We start from the raw sequence: 20,458 nt of genomic DNA, 5'->3' as shown, positions 1-20,458 counted from the left end.
GCAAAGTCCCTTTTGTTGTGGGAGGTGAAGCCCTGACAGGTTCTAGGTGACACGATGCTCTCCTTGCCCCAGCTTTGGCCAGCTCTCTTCTCCAAGGGGCCTTGACCCTGGCCCCTATCCTCACTGAGCCTACATTTTCCAGTTGCAGCGAGAATCCTGCTGAGCCAGCTGAGAGAGCATCCCCCACCCTTGTAATTTCCACCCACCGACCCCCTCCCTACCTCCTGTTCTTGGATTCAGAGTTGACCCATCTCCCTACCTTACTGCCAGCCCTGACACCTGCTGTGAGAGTCCCAAGTGAAGTCTTCCTAACCATTTGAACAAGACTCCGAGTCACTCTTTCCTTTGCACGGGGGTTAGGAGTGGGTATCTTTTGGGGCAGGCCATTCTCCCTACCACTGTCTCCACCTTAAAGACTTAGAAAGAGGCTCAGTGGAGCAAAGTACCTATTTCAAGGACACAGCCAGTAACGACTAGAGGATTCAAACTCTGGCCCATCCGATCCTGCAGCCCATGTCCATACACACAGTGTGTGTGCCAAGCCTGACACACCCTGACGTCCTCGACTACATTCTAAGGGGGGGGGGGTGGTAGCTCCTCTCCAGGCCTCACCTTGTCTCTTTCCTCAGCACTGCCTTTGTATTTGCTATGCTTTAGAAATCCCCCATTCTAAATCCAGGAACCCCATGCTCACCCTTCATATAGGTGCTAAGGCCTCCTTTTTTTTTTTTTAAAGAAATGTGCAACCCCCCCACCTACACACACACACACACACACACACACACACACACATCACTGAGCAACAGCTTCCAGTGACAAAAAGCTAAAAGTGAGGTGCAGCTGGAAGTGAGTAGATGTATCAGATATGCTGTGCGTCCTGTGTTATGTAAATTGGAGTCTAAGCATGCAATTTTAATGCAAAACAACTGGGGGGAAAAGGCTAAAAGCCACATTTCCCTGAAGCCTGCTCCCATGCTAAACTGCAGGTGTAATTATCAAAACTATTCAGCTCCCCTTAGAAACACTGTGTGGGACTAGGCACCTTACAGAGCTCAGGCTGGGTGAGGGCATGGGGGCCGGCTTTCCCAGGCAGCTGAGGCTGCTTCCAGCAGATGAAAGTGAGGGGGCGGGCAGGGGCAGCGTGCCACCGAGGACCCGGGAGGTCACCCTGGTCAGAGCCTTTCTCAGGAATCTCATGGATTCTGTGCTGTGAACTACAGTCAAATAGGCAAACACGCCTGGCACACACAGCACCCCCACTCCTTGGAAAGGAAGCACCTGTTCCTGTTGTTTTTTTTCTCCGTGAGCTCCGTTTAATGCAATGAGACCTGTTGTGCATGGAGCCTCACAGACGCGACATATGTTGACCTTCCCACCCTGACTCCTCTTCCCGGTCTCTCGCTTTTGAGCACAGAGAGCAGATTCCACCGCAGGGCCTTGCGGACGAGAAGCTGGATGAGTGCTCTTGCCTTGTTCCAAGTTTAGCAGGAGGCAGGGCGGCAGGCACAGATGAGTAAACACAAATGCATGGGAGCGCTCAGTGCCAGGGTGAAGAGGAGACCCAGTGCTAGGGGCACAGAGCAGGGGAAGGGGTTGGGGAGGGGGCGACAGAGGAGGCAGGGAAGGCGTCTAAGTCCTGGGGTAGGCGCCCAGTGCTCCTCAGCTTGGTGGGAAGGGGCTAGGTCGCTGGAGTCTGGGCCATCAGGCAGAGCCTCTGGACTGAAGGCTGGAGGGGTGGACAAGGCCAAGGAGGGGCCCAGCTGAGGAGCGTGGGCCTCGTCCTTAGGACAACAAGCAGACAGTTGGTGGCTGCCAGGCCTGGGAGGGTGGTCGAGACCTGCATCTCAGAGAGAGCACTTTGGCAGGCGTGTGGGAGGATGGCTCTGAGGGGAGAAGACTAGAGGCGGGGGCCATTCAGGAGAGTACTGGGGATGAAGAGGGGAATGGATGTGAACAATGGTGGGGGGTCAGGTCTCGGGACTTGGTGAGCTGCCTGGTACTCAACATTCACTTGGTTGCTGGAGCATTTCCCTGGTGACCTCCACCCTCCCAGTAACTGCTCCTTTCTCTGGCACCTCACCTGGCCTTCCCCTCAAGGACTCGCCACACCCTGGCGCGGAACCCACTTCACTCTCACACGCAGCCTCCTCCACGTCTCAACACCATATCTGCTTGCAGCTGAAGCATCATCGCCCTCCAACCCCATCAGACCCCTGATCATCACTCCCATCCTGCACGGACTCTCCCAAACGCCCACCTTCATGTCCTCAGGTGCCCAGCTACCCTCCCCCACAGCATTGATGCCGTCCACACGCTGGGTCCACCATGGGAAAAGCACTGCATTTCCTGGCATACGCAACACTAAGAAAAAGAAAGCCAGGTGCTGGCACCGGCTGTAGTTGTGGAATGCTGGGAGGGGAGAACACCACGTGTCCCCGTGACAGCTGTCTGCACCACCTTTTCTGTGATGGAGTGTAGACTGCCTCTCCCCCAGCCGTGCAGGAGCCCCCACTACCTCCCCATTTGAATCAGCCCCAGATAAGGCAGCCGACTTGGAAGCGACCACATGAGATCGCCAGTTGATCTGAGCAGATAGATGTGTGTCAACATTGCTACACAGAGAAGGTACTGGTGGGCGGGACATAATGTGCCATCATTAAAAATAACGCGTTCTCTCAGTCCAAATGGGCTGCTCTGTGGAAGAAGGAACACTCACGTTGTGAGGTTCAAAAGGGCACAAGCCCCGACAGACAAAAGCGAGAGGGAGGTGGGCTTGGACGTAGAAGAATTTTCTAGTGCTTCAACACAAAATTCTCAGCAACGGAACATGCTGAATTGTGAAGCAGCGACCGCATCACCATAGTAGCATCTGAGCAGAGATCGGACGACTGCTGGCTGTCCAAGTGTCGCCGAAAGAATCCATTTGGCGGCTGGGACAAAAGGCTAGAGCTCGTCACTAAAGGCCGTGCTCTGATCATCAGGACATCGGCCAGCTCCGCCCAGAAAGAGGGAAATCTCATCCCCATTGAGAACAAGGGTGGACCTGTCTTTATTAGTAAGTCCTCCTGGGCCGGTGCCCGCAGATCTGACCCCAAACCCCACCAGAGGTCCCTTCATGTTCCGGGACTGGGTCCAAGACAGGGAGTCAGTGTGGTTGGGGGTGTTGGGGTTTTCTGCTTTGTTGGCCAAGCTTCCAATCTGGCCCCCGTGTGGCAGGAGACAGACTCTTCTGATGGATCTCCTCGCACTGCCCAGTTTGGGAGAACAGATGCAGTGGGTCAGGCCAACAGCCATAAATTCCCGGGAAATAACTCTTAGTGACTGAGGAAGATGCCATAAAACACTCTGGAGGCAGGGACAGGAGAAAACAATGGCAGAGGACAATGCACCAGATCACTGCTAAATGCCTGGAGAGCCCCATGCATCATTCTCCTGGCCTCTGCCCCGCTCGGGGAGCCTGTGCCAAACACAGTGCCCGGTGCCCAGGGAGGAGACGGGCCCCCAGCACTACAGGACTCTTCCTCTTCCCTTCCCGAGTTACCGAGGCCTCCTTTGTGGCAGACACTACACTAAGCACTCAGACAGCTGTGAACAAAGCAGACCCAAATCCCCGCCTGTGTGCAGCTCATATTCTAGTCATCTCTTAGGACTCCCTGCTGGAAGGAAGGAAGGGAAGCTAACATTTCTCGTGCCCGTGTGGTGTGGTGCCTGGGTTTTTATAGACTTACCTCAATGGATTTTCACAGTGACCCCAAGAAGCACCCCAACATTATGCTTTAAATACACAAGGAATCTGGAAGGCCTCTCAGTGTCATCAACCAGATGGAATGGGCCTCCGACCGCTTTCTGCAAACCGTAGCCCTCACCATGGCGGCTGCACCTGGCCCGCTGCTGGCACAGTTTTGGAACCTTAACCCAGCCCCTCCACCCCACCCCTTTCTCTGCACTGAAAGATAAGGACAAGTTGGCCCCAGAGTTTCTGTAGCAATCACCCCAGAGCCTCCTCATTAACCCAGTGCTGAGTGCTATACGCCTAGAGCAGCCAACAGATGTGAGCCAGATGTTTCCAGTGTCACTATCTATCCAGCTCTTCATTCTTTCTCTCCAGTCTCATTGCAACTCCAAATTCTCAAAGTTCCGTGTTCCCAACTCATGCCTGCCTCTGGCCCTGGGCGTTCCTCTTTGGTTTTCCTGGCTATTGCATCTCCACTTCCCCCTCAGGGTCTGCCTGGTCCTCAGCATCCACATGGTCCCATGGAGCAAGTCCCTGATTGCCTCCACCCTCCCAGCAACCACTCCCTTCTCTGGTGCCCCACCTGGCCTTCCCCCAAAGGAGTAACTTAGTCCCCATTCCCTGACCCTTTTTCCCAGGCACATGTAGTCCCAGGACACACCTTCCCCACCCCAGCTCCAGGGCACAGAGGCAGTAACTCACCAAAGTTCTCCCCACCCCAGATGTCCATGTCCATGTCATACTTCCCCAGGAAATTGAACCAGGATTTGTCCATCACGAAGAGCCCTCCAGCTATGATGGGAGTCCTGTGCATAGAGGAGAAGATGGAGCATCAACTCTGGGAGGGGATCATTTGTTACATTCTTCTGCCCTAGCTGCCCAGAACTCCAGGCCATTTTCTGACCATTTTTGCTCCTCTTCGGGGAGGCCAATGTTTTCCATCTCACCTAACAAACAAACTTGCTCCTGGGGTTTTCCCTTTGATTATAAATCTCCTGACCTAGCAGACAGGCTAACTCACTCATCAGCACACCTGCCATGGGGGAACCAGGGCTCGAAGAACCCCGGCTGCTCTGAGGGCCACCTGCACGGGCCTCTCCCAGGCCCTGCCCAGCATGGCTCTCTGGGGAGCTCACTATTGGGGGCCGGGGGCCACTGACCAGGCAGAGAAGGGCTGAGGTAGCAACTGTCAACAGCGCGTCCATTTCTTGAGACTGAGCACCTCTCCCCTTTTTTCTTTTTCCCCTCTGTTACGGGTTGAGTTATGTCCCCCTAAAGGTCGTGTTGAGGTCTTAACCCCAGTACCTCAGAAGGTGATCTTATTTGGAGAGAGGGTCTTTACAGAGGTAAGCAAGTTAAAAGGAAGTCATTAGGGTGGTCACACTGGGGCCTGGAAGAGAGAATGTAGATCAGGACAAAGTCTCTCTCGGCCGCACCAGCCACTGTCAGGTCCTCATGCAAAACAGAGTAGGTGTGTTTGCTGATCAGCCGCAGTGGCCAGGCCTCGGTGTCAGCCTCCACTTACTGCAATGGCTGACGCCACCTTCCTGGGCTTAATCCTGACATCCAAGACCTGGGCTCTCCTCCTGGCCCGAAGGCACCGTTTCTCCTGTCAGAGGCTCAAACAGGACCCTTTGGGACCCTCCTGTGCTTAGCAGGAAGCACAAATACATCATGATATGTTTGTTGATGGACAGCCTTGGGCAACTTCCCAGCAGAAGGTCTCCACCAGCCCCATCTCCTTAATAGAAGTTTCCATGAGGACAGAAACCTCCTAAAATGAGGGCAGAAGTGGCGCTGGCCTGGCAAAGGGCTCTCTTGGTCTCTGCCCAATCTTTTGAGCATCCAATGCTGCACACCTCCCTCTACCGTGTGAGAGCGGGAAGGAGCAGGAGGGAATGAATCAGCCACCCACCCTGGCCCTGACTTACCTGATGGGCTCCGAGGGGTCCAGGCGCTGAGCCTTCTGTTCTGGGGAGAGCTGCTCCCATTGGAAGTGGAGGCTCCAGTCAAACCCTAAAACACAGCACCCTCTCGGTTGATCTGGTCTCTCCGGTATACCTGCAGAGCTCGCTCATTCTGTCCCTGTTCTTGAAGGGCATGCATGTACCCGGGGAAGCTGGTCCCAGGGATACCAAGTCTCACCCCACTGAGCAGAAGCAGAGTCACCTCGGCCCATTTCCCTTCTCTTTTCTTCTGCCTCTTGCCTCTCTGCACCTTCTCTGCAGTTAGGGATGAAGGGGAGAGGGTACAGGGGGCGATGTAACAGAGCCCCAAGGGGACAAGATGGTCAGCTATGGAATGTGGCCCTTGGCCAGGAGCCTCGGGAAGGTGGAACAGGAGGCTTGGAGGGGCAGAATCACCTAAAGTTGGTCTTAGGGTGGGGGTGGCACTAGGTCTGGGTGTGAGGCCTGCGCTGGAGCAGAGCTTGGGGGCTGAGAGCGACCTGCCCCTCCCCTGTGGTAAGGGCCACATGGGAGCTACTGACATTACAGGATGCAGGGCTGGAAGGTCCAGACAAGCCATGAGGAGGCAAGTTTTGCTCCCTCTCCCCCTGGACAGCAATGACTGGGAGGAACCGAAAGTGCCCCCGGGAGAAGGCATCAGCGTACTCACCTCCCCTGAGCTCCGTGGCCGACTCGATGTAGCTGAAGGTGTCCAGGTTGATGATATCGATCACGGGGCACACCACCCGCGTGTGGTCCTGCCAAACAATAGACCCACGCTCAGTATGTGATGTGGGGGGAATCAGGGAGCTTGGCAGGGCCTCCCCCTGGCAGTGCCAGAGACTGATTTGGGGGCCTTGACCAAACACTTTCCTCCCTGTGTCTCAATGATCTCATCTGTGAAATGGGGCACCGGACACTGTGACCTCTCTAGTTCCGATGCTGAAAGTGCTAAGACTCCTGGCACAGTGGCCACCCCAGCACAGTGGAGACAGACGCAGCGGAGGCTGGCTGAGAGGGCTGGGCGCTGAGGAAGGGGACATCAGCAGGGGGGCTCCAGCAGTCCTTCACCACCAGGGGGCACTCAGGAGGCGGAGGACAGAGTCAGCTGGGAAGGTGACTTCAAGCCTGCAGCCCCAAGGAGCAGCCTCACCCCTGGGAACCTCCTCAAATTTTCAAATACTTTCGTTCTATGCCTATGTCTCTAGGCAAGTTGATGACTAGCGTTTCCAGAAATCCCTAACTTCAGTTGTTGCCTGTGATGCTCACGAATCTGTACCTCCAGCCCTGACTTCCCTCCTCGCCTCCAGACGGTCCGGGGTGCGGGGAGCCACCGCCATGTGGATTGCACACAGCCTTGCGGTGGTGGCTTCATCACCTCCCCCATCGCACTCCCTTCCCTCGGTTCCCTATTTCTGTCACCGGACCATCACATATCCCACTTCCTCCCCAGCACTAAACTAAGAAGCTTCATCTCTGCCCATCACCCAAACTGCTCCTCTGAATGACTCCTGCCTCTCCTTTATCCCCTCACACCTGGGTACTGCAATGGACTCCCCTCCCCGCCCCCTCTCACCCTTTCCCTTCCAGTCTACAGGCAGCTGACAAAGTCGTGTTTCTCATATGCAAACCTCACTCTGCAGCTCAACAGCTAAAGATCTGCGCTGCCTGGAAGAGAAGGTTCAAACTCCTTAGCCTGGCATCCAGGACCGTCAAAAACAGGCCTGCATCTAGTTTTCCACCTCACTGCTTGCTACTGGCCCCAGGCCGCCCTGCCCACAGGCATCAAAGTCATCCAGAGGACAATCTCGAAATCTGCAAGACAAACTCACTACCTCTCGGGGGGCCGCCAAGGCATTGTATATATTTTAAATGTTCCCTAGTTCTGAGTGAACACCTGGTACCTGGTGTGCAGGAGGGGACGCTGGGCCCCGTGGGCAGTGAACTAGCTGTGGGCAGGGGGAGTGGATGGCTAACTAGAGCCCAGCAGCCGAGGAGAGCCAGACAGGACCACTTCTCCAATCCTCCGCACCCACACCCCTGGCTGGCACAGGTGGGAACCTCTGTTTCTCTTTGCAGCCATTTAATTTCCTGGTTCAATCTCTCTTCCAAATGAGGCTGTCTTCTTATTTTAAAGTCAGATTCACCAAGTGCCTGCTTTTACGTTCACAGATTTAATCTGGCCCTCAGCCTCCATGTGTGACTCATCCTGACAGTGACAAGGTGCCTCTGAGGCCAACTGGCCCACGTGGGGAAAATGCTCATTTCCAATGCATTGCTTCTACCTCTGGGATGTGCACAGATGCTTTCTTCATGGTTGACACAGCACCTGCCCAGCTGCCACAGTTCTTTGGGGCTCCTCGCAGGCCACTGTCATCATGCATCTGTGTGTGTGTACACACACACACACACACAGCTGTCCACACCAAAAACTACACACAGACACACCCCTAAAGCAAGTTCATTAACCTCTCTGTGCCTCAGTTTGTTTATCTGAAAACACAGCTACCAGTAACACCCCACTCATGGGTTGCTGTGAGGGTGGAAACGAGTTCATATGGGTAAGACATTAAGGACAATGCCTGGTGCAGAGTTAACTGTTCACGCCATTGTGGTCACGTTGCAGAGTCTGTGGGCAGCTCTATACTCACTGGCTTTCTGCGCTTGCTCTTGATTCCCGTTCTCGCATAACTCTGAACTGCATATGGCTTTTGTTTGCCATAGTTGCATTCTTTCAACTTATTCCTATTTCGACTTCATGATCCCACTTCCAGAAAGTAGCCTTCTCTCTTCCTTGGTTCACCCTCCTGAGAGAGGGAATCTGATTGTCCTATTTGCCTTTTCACCCCTCCTATGGATGAACTCCACCGGGCAGGGTGGTCATCTCCAGACTAATTAACAACAGTGGGATTAGAGGAGTTCCATAATACAAAATCTGGCTGCTTAGGCAGCAGGGGTTAGGGGAAGGGAGATTTCCTTTAGAGAGGGTATGAGCAGGCAGGCAGTGATTAGCATCTTGTAGTATAAATTCAAGACCATATGTCCACAGCAATTATATTCAGGGTTTCTTTGGTGAACTCTGATTTCTGCAAAAACTAGGAGGTAATCCCTACAAGAACACTGGACAAGGAGTCAGGGGAATTAAGCCTAGATAGACCCTACCCATAATTTGTTGTAAGACCTTCAGTAACTCATTTCGCTGTCCCCCACCCCCAAAGGGGCTCCATTCCCTCGTCTCCAAGATGAAAAGGGAATGGAAAGGGAGAGGCATGATTAGATAACTGAGCTTGGCTCATATTTAAAGCATTAATTATCTGAAAATTCCGTATATATTGATATTCTTGGAGACAATAATTTATAAAGTAAGCATATGTTGAATTAGCATAATGTTGCTGTAAAAAATACTGTGGAAATTATATATAAACTTCTATAATGATAGGAAGCAACGAACTCAGAATCACTGATCTGGTTTTCCACTTAAACAGGTCTGATGACTAAGCTCCAACCTCCTTCCCACAGCACTGACATTGCACATTGAGGATGAGAAGTCTGCATGAAAGTTAAACTGCTCTTAGTGAATTTGCCTCCTCCCTGAGTTCAGGTGTCGGTGGGACTTATTTATAAACAAGTTAGCTGGTAAAATGGAAATCACATGAGGAATGCACCCCAGAAGTTTTGCTAAAGCTTGGGCCAAATATGGATTTTGTAGGAATAGAAAAAAGCAGTCAGCGACATGGGGAAATGACGATGTTTGTTTTGTTTGTTTGTTTGTTTTAAATATATTTTATTGATTTTTTACAGAGAGGAAGGGAGAGGGATAGAGAGTTAGAAACATCGATGAGAGAGAAGCATCGATCAGCTGCCTCCTGCACGCCCCCTACTGGGGATGTGCCTGCAACCAAGGTACATGCCCTTGACCGGAATCAAACCTGGGACCCTTCAGTCCCCAGGCCGACGCTCTATCCACTGAGCCAAACCGGTTAGGGCTCTCTATTCTTTCACTGTAAGAACATGACTGTAACAGCTCTGTTATGTTTCAAGTCTTTCCAGGGAACTCTTGAACCTGAGGGTTCAGTATTTGGAAATTGAAATGCAAAAGGAAATGCTGTTTGCTTACCTCATCCATGGGCTTCCCCAGAAGCCACCTTGGGCTCTCTGCCCCCAGGGCTGGGACACTCTCCCTATAAGTTCTGAGGGGTTCTGTCCCATTATTCCTGTTACAATTTGGTCACAGCCTCTGTTTAGAGTCACGGAGACCAGATAAGCAATGAGAGGTGTTTCAGGCTAAGTGGTATGTGGAGCCATGACCTTGAGAAGGGGCGGCAGGAGACTATAAACGACCCATTGAAGCCAGGACACAAATCTCTCTGAGTGACCCTGGGAGGGGAGGTCATATCTGCTCCGCTATTCTATTCCTCAGCCCCAGCCCAGAGCCTGGTGGGCAGCAGGTGTTCAATTGGTGTTGCTAAAAGAAGCTATCTATTAATTCCTGCCGAGGGCACTGTGTCAACGGCTGGCAGCAGGGAAGGTGGGTCAATTACAGCTGAGCAAGATGGCTGCTCCCCCATAAGCTCCCCCTATAGGAGGAACTCTCTGTAAAGATCCCCAGACCCATCACCGGTCCCCATCTGCATGCCCCAGGAGGCTCTATCTTTAAGGCTAGGTCCACAGGTAGGTCAAGCAGGCAGCTGGTGGAATCCCTGGTAGACCCAGAACTACAGCTCTTGTCTCCCTCCCTCCCCCACTCAAATCCAAGCCCAAGCCCCAGCCCTCCACTGGGAGCCAATGGCCATCAATCATTACTGCAGTCATACCTCTCATTTCTGCACCCATTCATGTCATAAAACCACACTGTGAATGGGAGATCAAAAAACTCCTGGAGACTCATTCGCTGGTTTCCTCAACCAGCATTACTGAGCACCCACTGTAGTTTAGGGAAGGTGGTGGACAGGTGAGGAGAGTTTTAGGATGAGGGAGGGGTGGGGGCAGGAGAGGACCCTCAAAGAGGTGATGCTCTGACAGGAGACCTGGGCTCCTATTTGGGTTCTGCCATCTAAAAACACAAACGACCTTAAGCAAATCAGCACACACCGAGGAAGTCTGTTTCTTCGTCTATGAAGCGAGGACAAATCAGTATTTGCAAAACTGTCCTGCCTTCCCTACAGGGCTTCTGGAGCGAATAATTAGGGAGAGCATGCAAAAGGGCTTTGAAGCATATGTAAGCCATTATTTATATCACATCACCAAATGCTACAGGATTGAAATTTCTTTCTTAAAAATCTTTTTTTTTAGTAAAAAATATGTAGATAAGGAAGGAGAAAAAAAAAAGAAGCTTATGTTTTTTTTAAAAAACACACCAACTTGGTGCTTGTTTCAAGCATCATGTAATTGAAGGGGAGAGAAGGGAAATGGAGATTTTCCATGTGGAAAACACCAGCCCAGGACAGCTTGACAGCTCAAGCCAGCCTCTTTCTTATCTCTTCTCTACTTTTGAAAATCCCAAACCCCAATTACAGCTTAAAACTTCCACTTCCACTCACAAGATCAAATCACGTTTTACTCTGAGACAAGACACACACAAAGGCACGTGGAAATGCAAGCTGACACTCACCCCCACTCCTCGTCCTGCAAGGGATGACTCGGTGGAACCATTCAGTCAGCAAGAGTCAGGGTCTGGTGGCAAGCTCTGCAGGGGCAGCGCAAGGACCACCGTCCAGTTTGTCTGACCAGCCCTCTGCTACAAAAGCTTTCGGTCAGACAGGGGTGGGGACCGGGGTCTTAGCATGGGAGGCTGAGCTCAATGTGGGGCCAAATGACGCGCAGGAGGAGGAGCCCTAGGTGGCAGCAACACTCACAGGCAGGAAGGAGGAGATGAAGGCTTCCTCTGCCTACAGGTAAGGTGGCCAGTGGTGCAGAAATGAGAGCATTTTCCAGAGAGGGCTTCTGAGATGGACTCAGACCCCGGGAATGAAGTCTCAGGAAAGCAAAGTCCCCTAAACACATCCTGCAGGGACAGGTCAGCCTGGGGGATCCTACAGGTCAAACACAAAGTCACCGCATGACCCAGCAATTCCACTCCTTGGTAGACACCCCCAAAGAATTGGAAGCAGACACTCCAACAAAAACTTGTACCAATGTTTGCAGCAGCACTAGTCACAATAGTACAAAGTAGGAAAAGCGCAAATGCCCATCAGTGGATGAATGGGTAAACAAAATGTGGTCTATACTGTGATGATGTGATACAGGAAGAAATATATATTCGGCCTTTGTTCCTGGATCATCCAACAGAGCTACTAACACCCTTGTACTTCCTGAGCGAAGGGGTGAGAGGAGCATCTTTTGTGCATCAGCCCCTCTCACCTTACCTGAGCTAATGCTAATCATAGGCTCTTAGAGGATGGGGGCTGATGATTAGAGGGCTTTGCCCCCCTCACCTCTCCCTCCAAGCACCCGCAACCCCACCTCAGGGAGGGGACAAACACTGGAGGTTGAGTTCAGAATCCAAGGTCAATGATTTAATCAAGCACGCTGTGTAATGAAGCCTCCATAAACCCTAAACACAGGGTTCTGAGCGCTTCTGGGTTGAAGATCTAAGGCAGCGGTTCTCAACCTGTGGGTCACGACCCCTTTGGCGGTCGAATGACCCTTTCACAGGGGTCACCTAAGACCATCCTGCATATCAGATATTTACATTACGATTCATAACAGTAGCAACATTACAGTTATGAAGTAGCAATGAAAATTTTATGGTTGGGTCACAACATGAGGAACTGTATTTAAAGGGCCAGAAGGTTGAGAACCACTGATCTAAGGGCTTGTGCCTCAGATGGGGAGAGGGGTCTCTTTCCCTTGCAACTCTACCCGGAATAGGTGCTCAATAAATAGGGGAGACAGAGAACTAAGCCCAGAAAGCAAACTGTAGGGCCAAGTGGGCAATTCTTGCCTGGAGGAATCCCAGCTGGCCAGGTGGTCAGGCGAGGCCCCCTGGAGGAGGGGTGATAAGGACAAGGCCCTGAAGAGTAAGGGGTTTGCAGAGAGGAGAGAAGGGCGCCCAGCGGCAGGAAGGACATGGTCAGAGATGGAGCTGCAGGAACTGGGGGCAGGTTCAGAGAGAAGGGGCGGCTGATGTGATGGGGGAGGCAGCGCTGTGCCTGCAGACTGAGCCCAGGGGCAGGCAGTGATGTGGCAAAGGGCCTCCAGAGCCAGGCAAAACCCTTGGCCCATTCATAACCTACTATTTCTCAGTCAAGACCTCTTTGCCAAAATAAAGTTGAAAAGAGGGGAGAGGAGATTTTTCTGAACAGCACTCACTGTACGAGCCCTCCCAACCTCGGGAAAGTGGTCACGGGATGGGTTTTAACACCTAGGCCCACGTGTGAGAACTTTATAAACCCACCGAGCTTCTCTCATGGGAATGAAGTAACTGGTAAGGATTTCCTACCCTCTGAGCAGTTTACACTTCCCAATCCTTTCACCCTCCCAACACGGTCATTTTGCAGGTAGAAGTTGAAGATAATAAGAAAGTGGGAAGAACGGGAAGGAAATAAGCACAGTCCATACAGAGGGTTCCAGTACTGGCTGGACCAGCTAGGGAATATCAGTGTCCTCATCTGTGAAATGGGTATGTAAAAACACCCAACCTCCTATTTCACAGAGCAGCTGTAGGACCAATAACCTGGAGAAAATCAACTGCCCCGATGCTAATCACCAACACTGGCAGCCACAGCAGTGCCTTCTACACACCAGGATGGGGCGATACATTGTTGGAAAAATTCCTAAATGTTTTTCACTTTTAAGAAGAATAACTGAGACATGGAGAGAGACAGAATACAAAATTCTAGAGTAATTTAAGGACAGACAGAGGCAAGGAATTCAGGTCTCAGCATGTAGTCCACTTACCGTGGCCACTGGGTGAGGGTGACGTGGATGGAGGCAAGACCCACAGACTGGGAGATGAGGCCTGGTTCATTCCACTGCCCCCTTTTCACAAAGGCTCTCATCAGGGCTCCCTTTCTGGAACCTTCTACTGTCTGGGTGAAATTACTTTGGGCAGTTAGTTCTCTAGCCCGGGAAGCTGTGTGTGACATGCACCAGCTGGGGCAGCCCTGCCTGCAAGCCTACTATGGGTGACCTTGTGACAAAGAATAGGCCCTGGGCCTTGCTCCCTCACTGCCTTCTGTGTGACCCTGGGCACTGCTCTACCTCAGTTTCCCCATCCACCTCCCAGAGGGACTGTGGGCACATGGGAAGGACTGAGCCTGGAGAAGATGGGGACACGGGGATCCCTGTGCCCCTCGGTCGGCCTCACTCACTTCTTTGACCCTGTGCAGCAGTGGCTGGAGCCAGTCCCTGTTCACCTCACAGTGGCTGTCGAGGAAAGTCAGAGTGGTGCCTTGGGCAACATCAGCGCCTCGGATCCGGGACCGGACCAGACCTGAGAGGGGATAAAAGGCCAAGTGGGTGGCAGCAGGGCCACGGAGGAACCACTTGGCATTCTCCCCATACACAGAACACCCCCAAAACATGCACACACCTAATACCAACCCCCCCCTCACCCCCGCTCACATCCCCAGATCCCGCCAACTGCACAGACCCACCTTCCCGCTGGTCATTGCGTAGGCATTTCACCTTGGGCAGCTTGATGAGCTCTTCACAGTCACCAGCTGCAAAGACAACAGGTTATGTGAAGTGAGCACCTGGGGTGGAGGTGAACCTGAAGAATAGGTGAGGCAGCCCTGCTTGCAGTGCCCACCACCGACTGCAGAGCCCCGCCCTGACTCCTGGGTTCCTGGGGCCTTTGACAGGGGCACCAACCATGACTATCAATATATGTTGTGGCCCGGTCCATGCAGAGTGGCTCAAGATGGCCTCTATGGAGCAGGTCAGTCACACAGTGGCACCTGCACACTTGTTAGAAAATACTTCCAGATGGGAGTTCCAGGCATGGTCGCCTGGGGACATTGCTCCTCTCCTCCACATCACTCAAAGCAAGAGTTCATTTCAGCGGGGTATGGAAAACACTGCTGGGCGGCCAGAGACGGAATGGGATGAATTTTGGAGTTTCCTTTCAGACCAAGGACTCTCAATACAAGAGACCCTATTTGTTAAGGGTTCCATCCACAGGGTCTTCCATCACACAGAGCTGGTCCAACTTTCCATCACACAGGAAAAGGTGCCAGGATGGGCAAGGGAGCCCATCTCAGGCATTTGCCTAGGGCCATCCTCTAGCTTGCCTGCTGCCCAGAATTCCGTAGGCTCACCATCCCTTGGTTCTGAACTCTATATCGTGTTCCTACCAGTTTGGCTTTGCTTCATCGGTTTACCAACCTTAGCCTCTCTGCTTGGCTCGGACTGGACTGAGTGACAGCAAAGACTCACACACGCTTTCTTGGGGCCAGGTGCTGTTCTAAGCCCTTTGAAGGTGTTTACATTTAAATTCTTATCTAAACCACATCTATTATTATCTCCATTTTATAGTCAAGGAAACAGAGACACATCGAGGTTAATAATCTGCCCAAGGCACCTCCCTAGTAAGAGTGAGTGACAGGTCTAGGATTTGAAGCCAGGCAGTCTGGCTCCAGAGTCCACGCTCTAACCACCAGGCTATTCTGCCTCTAAGTTGATCTAGCAGCATTCCCTTCTGCAGCCTCAGTGCCAGGCTGCCTCCCAGCAGGACAAGTGCCTCCCCACCTCCAACCCCTTCTTCACTAGGGAAAGGAGATCAGATCCCTGAGTTGCAGCACACGAATCCCTGTGGACCTGGTGCACAGCCCACTTATGTATCACTTCCAAGGTTCCGAGGCTCTGTCACAGATGTGGGTTTCTAGCCTTCCTACAGCAGAATCCAGCACAGCAGTGCCTCCTATTCCAGCATCCAGCATCAGCTCTGGTGGGGACAGGCTCCACCCTCCTGGACTTGGAGTTGCCCCCAGTGGCCCTTGTCTGCTTCCCCTGGTTCATCAGTGGGGAGGGGCGGGCTTGCCTGGGTGTGGTTGACTGCCTGGAACTGTACCCATGGCTCTCAGAAGAGGTATCGGCACTATTAATACTTGAAGCCTAACAGTGTTTCTATAATGACTGTCCCTGAGCACACAGGTGTCAAGCTTTTCTTGGGGACAGTAGACTTGGAGTATGAATTTGGGTGGGGCCCAGGTTCTTTGACAGGACGATTAGGAAACAGCGATGACCAGTAGGTTGCAGGGTTGGAAGGAGGCAGGTGCTCACTGTGTCGTGGCCAGCTGATGGGCTGTCCCACCAGGGGATGCCAAAGACAGAGCCCACCTTGTCCTCCTGTAGGAATGAAAGGGAGAGGGTGTGGTCCCCTCGGCGCAGGCTAGCAGTTGATCATGCATCCCACACGGGAATCTCTGGTGATATATTTGCTTCTGGGCTCTGAGCACCAGGGTCAATCCTTTGAAGGTCGAATTCCTACGTCCAGGAATGTAGGTTAAGGAGCAGTGACACACACGCTTGTGTGTACATCCAGGTGTGCACATATGCATATACACACCAACCCAGGCAAGAATCTACTAAATGTACCTGCTTACGTCCTCACAGACTCATAGCAGAGAACCCAAGACGCTGTTTTACAAAGGTAAGTCTTATCTCCTTCTTGAGCCCTGCTTGGACACTCAAAGGCTCCACTCCTGCTATAAACCTAGGCTTTCCTACATCCCCCGAGAACCCTGGGCTCGCCCCTGCCTGGTACTGAGGGGCTGGGACAGACGTTTGTGTCTACAGAGCAAGGGAGCGATGCTACTTACGGTCATTGCTGAAGTCATCCACTAATATGATTTCCTTGATCAGATTCATAGGGGTGCGGTTTAACACACTGAGAGATGGGAAGAGGGAAGATCATTATGATGTCTAATGGCAAATATGTGCATTAAATTGAGTTTAAAATATATACCATTGCATTTGAGACATAAAAACTCAAAGAGCAGCTAAAGGGCTTGTCCAGGCCCCTGGCTCCCCCGTGACCACTGGCAGAGAACTCTGCTCTGTCTTAGTGAGTGAATGCCACCACCACTCACCTGGCACCAAGGCAAATGAAGGAGTCATCCTCAACAATCCCCCCTCCCTGAACCCCCACACCAAACGAGTGACCAAGAAAGATGGGCTGGTTCGACTTGCAAATGTGACTCGCATCACTGTCACCTCTTACACCTGCTCCGACCTCTTGTACAGTTTATTATGGTAGCCTTGACCTGCCCAGGCCATCCTCCTGGGGCCCCCAGAGCAAGCTTTCTGATCTCTGGTCATGTGATTGTCTTCGCTGATGCAGACAGATAATCTGACAACCCCTCCTTTTCGGCTCCCCACCACCTACACCCCAAACCCTCAGCATGCTCTTCAAGGCCGCCTGTCACAGCCTGGAGCCAACCCCCGTTTCCAGCCTGCTCACGCCCAGTGCCGTTACCTGGAGACACCTGCCCACTCATAACGCAGAGCCTATCCCCCTACTTCGGCCACGGCTTGAATGACCATCCTCTGCCAGGAGACCAGTTCAAATGTCACTTCCTCTCTAATAGCTTTCCCAGCCACTTAGTGAGAATTAATTGCTTCCTCCTCTGGGATTCCTCAGCAGTTGTATCTGAAGCTTCCCACGGCTTTCACTGCTGTCTGACTGGGGGTTGGTTTTGCTGGACCTGGTCATATCCGCAGGGACAGTCATATCCTTGTCAAGTTACCTCTGCATTGCCAGAGTCCAGCACAGCCTCTTGGCCCATTACCACCCCCTCCAGGGACATTTAGTGCATACCTACTATGTGCTTGGCACTGGGTGTGTGATGAGGAACAAAAGAGACATAAGCTCTGCCTTCCAGAAGCTTGTGGTCTAGCAGCTACTTACTACTAGCTGTGCAATCTTGGGTGAGTTACTTGACTGTTCTGTGCAGTAAAGTACTCCATCTATAAATGGGGATAAATGTAGTAGTAGCCACTTCACAGGGCTGTTGGGAGAGCTAAAGGAGAAAATGTATCTAAAGCATTTAGCAGGGTGTCTGGCAATAAATGATGAAACTTGGTAGCAATGATTATTATTTTGTGTATCATCATGATTTTTTGAATTGACTTAATTTACCCTCCTGTGCTGTGGCTCTATATCCCCAGGGCAAGGCTGGGTTTTGGAGTTCACACTGGGTGTCAGGCTGGATCCCACTTCTCCTGAACACCCCAAACCACATGGTTCCTCAGAAATATTCCTGGGCAGCACCATCCACCATAGAATGCCTGGAGCCATCCATGTGTTGGGGAGGAGGTTTGGATGGGCCGAGGCGCTGCGCATGTCCCTCCTCTCAGCCCTGGTTCTGGTGAGCCACCTTTCTAAGAAGGCTCGGGGCAGATCCTTGCCTCGAGCTACCTTTATTCATGAAGCCTTAACTCTCACCATGGCAACGGGTGTCAGGCAGACAGAGGAGCCCCAACACCAAGCCTTGAGCCCTCCGGTGGGAGGTGGGAACCAGGAGGGCCAGCAGGTGGCGGGAGGAGACCCTTACCACCTCACCGTGATCTTTGGAGAGAAAACACAGGCAAACTCAACAAATAGTGGCTAATCAGGGAGTGAGGGGGGGAGGGAGGCAGAGAGAAAGGGAAAACCTGCCTGAAGAATACCCTCTAATGAGGTTTGATTATGGCAGCAGCTTCTGCATGCGATTCCCCAAATCCCTGCCGGCTCTTTGAAATTCAAGAGTTCTCTTCTGCGAACATCAAAAGGTAAATCGCGTGTGGCTCTGTGCTGGTTGAACTGAGAGATGATTAGCGAATAAAAAATGCCCAGGGTTTAAACAAGGAAAAAAAAGAAAGAAAGAAATCATCAGCAGTAAGTGCTAATTAGACCATTTCCTGGTAACACCTGGCTTGTTTTTGCTCCTCTGATCACAGCAATTGGAGTGATGGTGGGGGGCTTCCTGAAAGTGGCGCTGGGCTGGGCTGGGCGGGTGCTCTGGGCTCCAGGGTGGCCGGTGGAGGAGAAAGGTCCAGGGCAGCCCAGGGGGCCCTCCCTTCTGCACAGTCCATCCCCATGCCCACCCCCTGACCCCTTTGCTCTCATCACTTCTCTTGCCAGCACGCCTCACCAGCACCCTCCATGACAAAGCCATGTTTTCCCCTGCTTCTGCGCCCCGGGCTGTTCCAGGCCCTCTCCTTCCGCAGCCTCAGCACGGCAGGGAGGGCTTACCTCCCTGGCACATCCAGGTCACGGTGTGCCTGGGAATTCTGCTACACCTGAGTCTCCTGTACACAGCTCACATCCCCGCCCCAGGACGTTGTGCAGGCAGCGTCTACACTTTCTGCTTTCTGCCTGCTGCCCTAACCATGGAGCCCACGTGGGCACCCCGAGAGGAGGTAGGCATGGCGGGTGGGCAGCGTGGGAGGCCAGGAGGCCCCCACCGCGGACTAGCTGTGCAATCCTGAACAAGACGCCAGGCCGCCTTCCTTTCCATCTGTAATTACATTTTCCTTGTAAGGGCAGGCGATATTAATACTTGACCTACTTCACAGGCTTTTGTGCGTATGAAATGAGGAAATGTATTTGAAATTGCTTTGTGAACTCCACGGTCTCGATGCAGGCAGGGTTTATCAAACGCTCCATAAATACCAGCTGAATGAAGACCTAAGGCTGGCTGAGAAGTTGACTTGTTCTGGAGCAGACTGGCGTGGGTTGAGGCCCTGAACCTGTCCAGCCTCCATTCACCAGGTGGGGAGCTCCAGTTAGTACTGAGCCTGCAGCACCACCACTCTCTCAGCTGCATGAAAGGCGCTTAGCACTGTGCCTGGTGCACAGCCGCTGCTCTTGCAATCTGAGTGTTGATAAGTCATGATACTGGTTCTCAAAGTGTGATCCCAGAGCCAGTAGCATCAGCGTCACCTGGGGGCCCCACTCCAGACTCATGAGCTAGAATATCGGGGGGTGGGGCCCAAGAAACCATGTTTTAACAAGCCCTCCGCACTGCTGCCTCCCCACTGGGGGTGCATCACCTGTTGTCACCTGTACAGGCTCAACTAGAACCAGGTATTGTTTCAAGGCCTTGACCTGCCTGAGCTCGTTTACTCTTCTCCACAATCATGCAAAGTAGTTATTACCAGGAGCCCTTGTTTTGCAGAAAAGGAAACTGAGGCAGAGAGGTGAAAGAGCTGGCCCAGGGTCACGTAGCTGGCAAGGGCAGAGCAGCCAAATCTGGCCCCAGAGTCCGATTTCTTAACCACCTTAACCTGAGAAATTGCTCCTCTAAATCTAGGACTTTACACAGAAGCTACAGTGAGAGACTCGGGATATGAAGTATCAGTCGTGTGGGCTCCAGAGTCCCATGTGTGTGTAGAGCCAAAGGAGGCCCCCCAAGGAAGGGGACAACCCTGGGTTTCACATATACACAGGGACCTGCTGCAACACCAACGATAAACCATTTTGCCAGGCTTTTCTCTCTCCTTAAGTGAGAGAAGTCCCCTCACTCACCTAGGCTGTGATTCTCTCCCTCCCCCACTGCCCACCCCATCACGCTTCTACTTGGCTCTGAGGGTCCCATATGGGTCTTTCCAGCCCCTCGCCCTCCAGCTAACTCAGGAGCTCAGGCCAGAGAGCTTGGGCAGGCGTGAGCAGAGAGGCAAAGACCTGGTCCAGTGCTGGGAGGAGGAAGGAAAGGAATAGTGTCCCCCACAACTCCCCCCCCCCAGCCCAGTTCCTCGAGCCTCTTTTCCTTTCTGATGGCCTGGCAGCAAAGCCATCAGAACATTAAAGATGAAAGGTGCCTTAGAGAAGACCCTTTCATCTCTGGTGAAGTGA

The 20,458-nt window shown here is 52.5% G+C and overlaps 1 protein-coding gene across 1 annotated transcript in view; it reads right to left on the bottom strand.

The window, feature by feature from the left end:
• Positions 1-20,458, bottom strand: part of GALNT14 (polypeptide N-acetylgalactosaminyltransferase 14) — a 189,707-nt gene that overhangs the window by 20,784 nt on the left and 148,465 nt on the right. The window contains exons 4-9 of the mRNA XM_005886056.2: positions 16,443-16,510; positions 14,277-14,342; positions 13,992-14,113; positions 6,350-6,437; positions 5,665-5,749; positions 4,436-4,539 (exon numbers count right to left, since the gene is read on the bottom strand). Of these exons, the coding sequence (XP_005886118.1) occupies positions 4,436-4,539; positions 5,665-5,749; positions 6,350-6,437; positions 13,992-14,113; positions 14,277-14,342; positions 16,443-16,510 (533 nt within the window). The remainder of the gene's footprint in view (positions 1-4,435; positions 4,540-5,664; positions 5,750-6,349; positions 6,438-13,991; positions 14,114-14,276; positions 14,343-16,442; positions 16,511-20,458) is intronic.

The sequence above is a fragment of the Myotis brandtii genome, unplaced genomic scaffold (assembly GCF_000412655.1).
Source record: "Myotis brandtii unplaced genomic scaffold, ASM41265v1 scaffold953, whole genome shotgun sequence".
NCBI lineage: Eukaryota > Metazoa > Chordata > Mammalia > Chiroptera > Vespertilionidae > Myotis > Myotis brandtii.
Note: the sequence above shows the minus strand (reverse complement) of the source record. Positions and strands in the feature narration are given on the sequence as shown.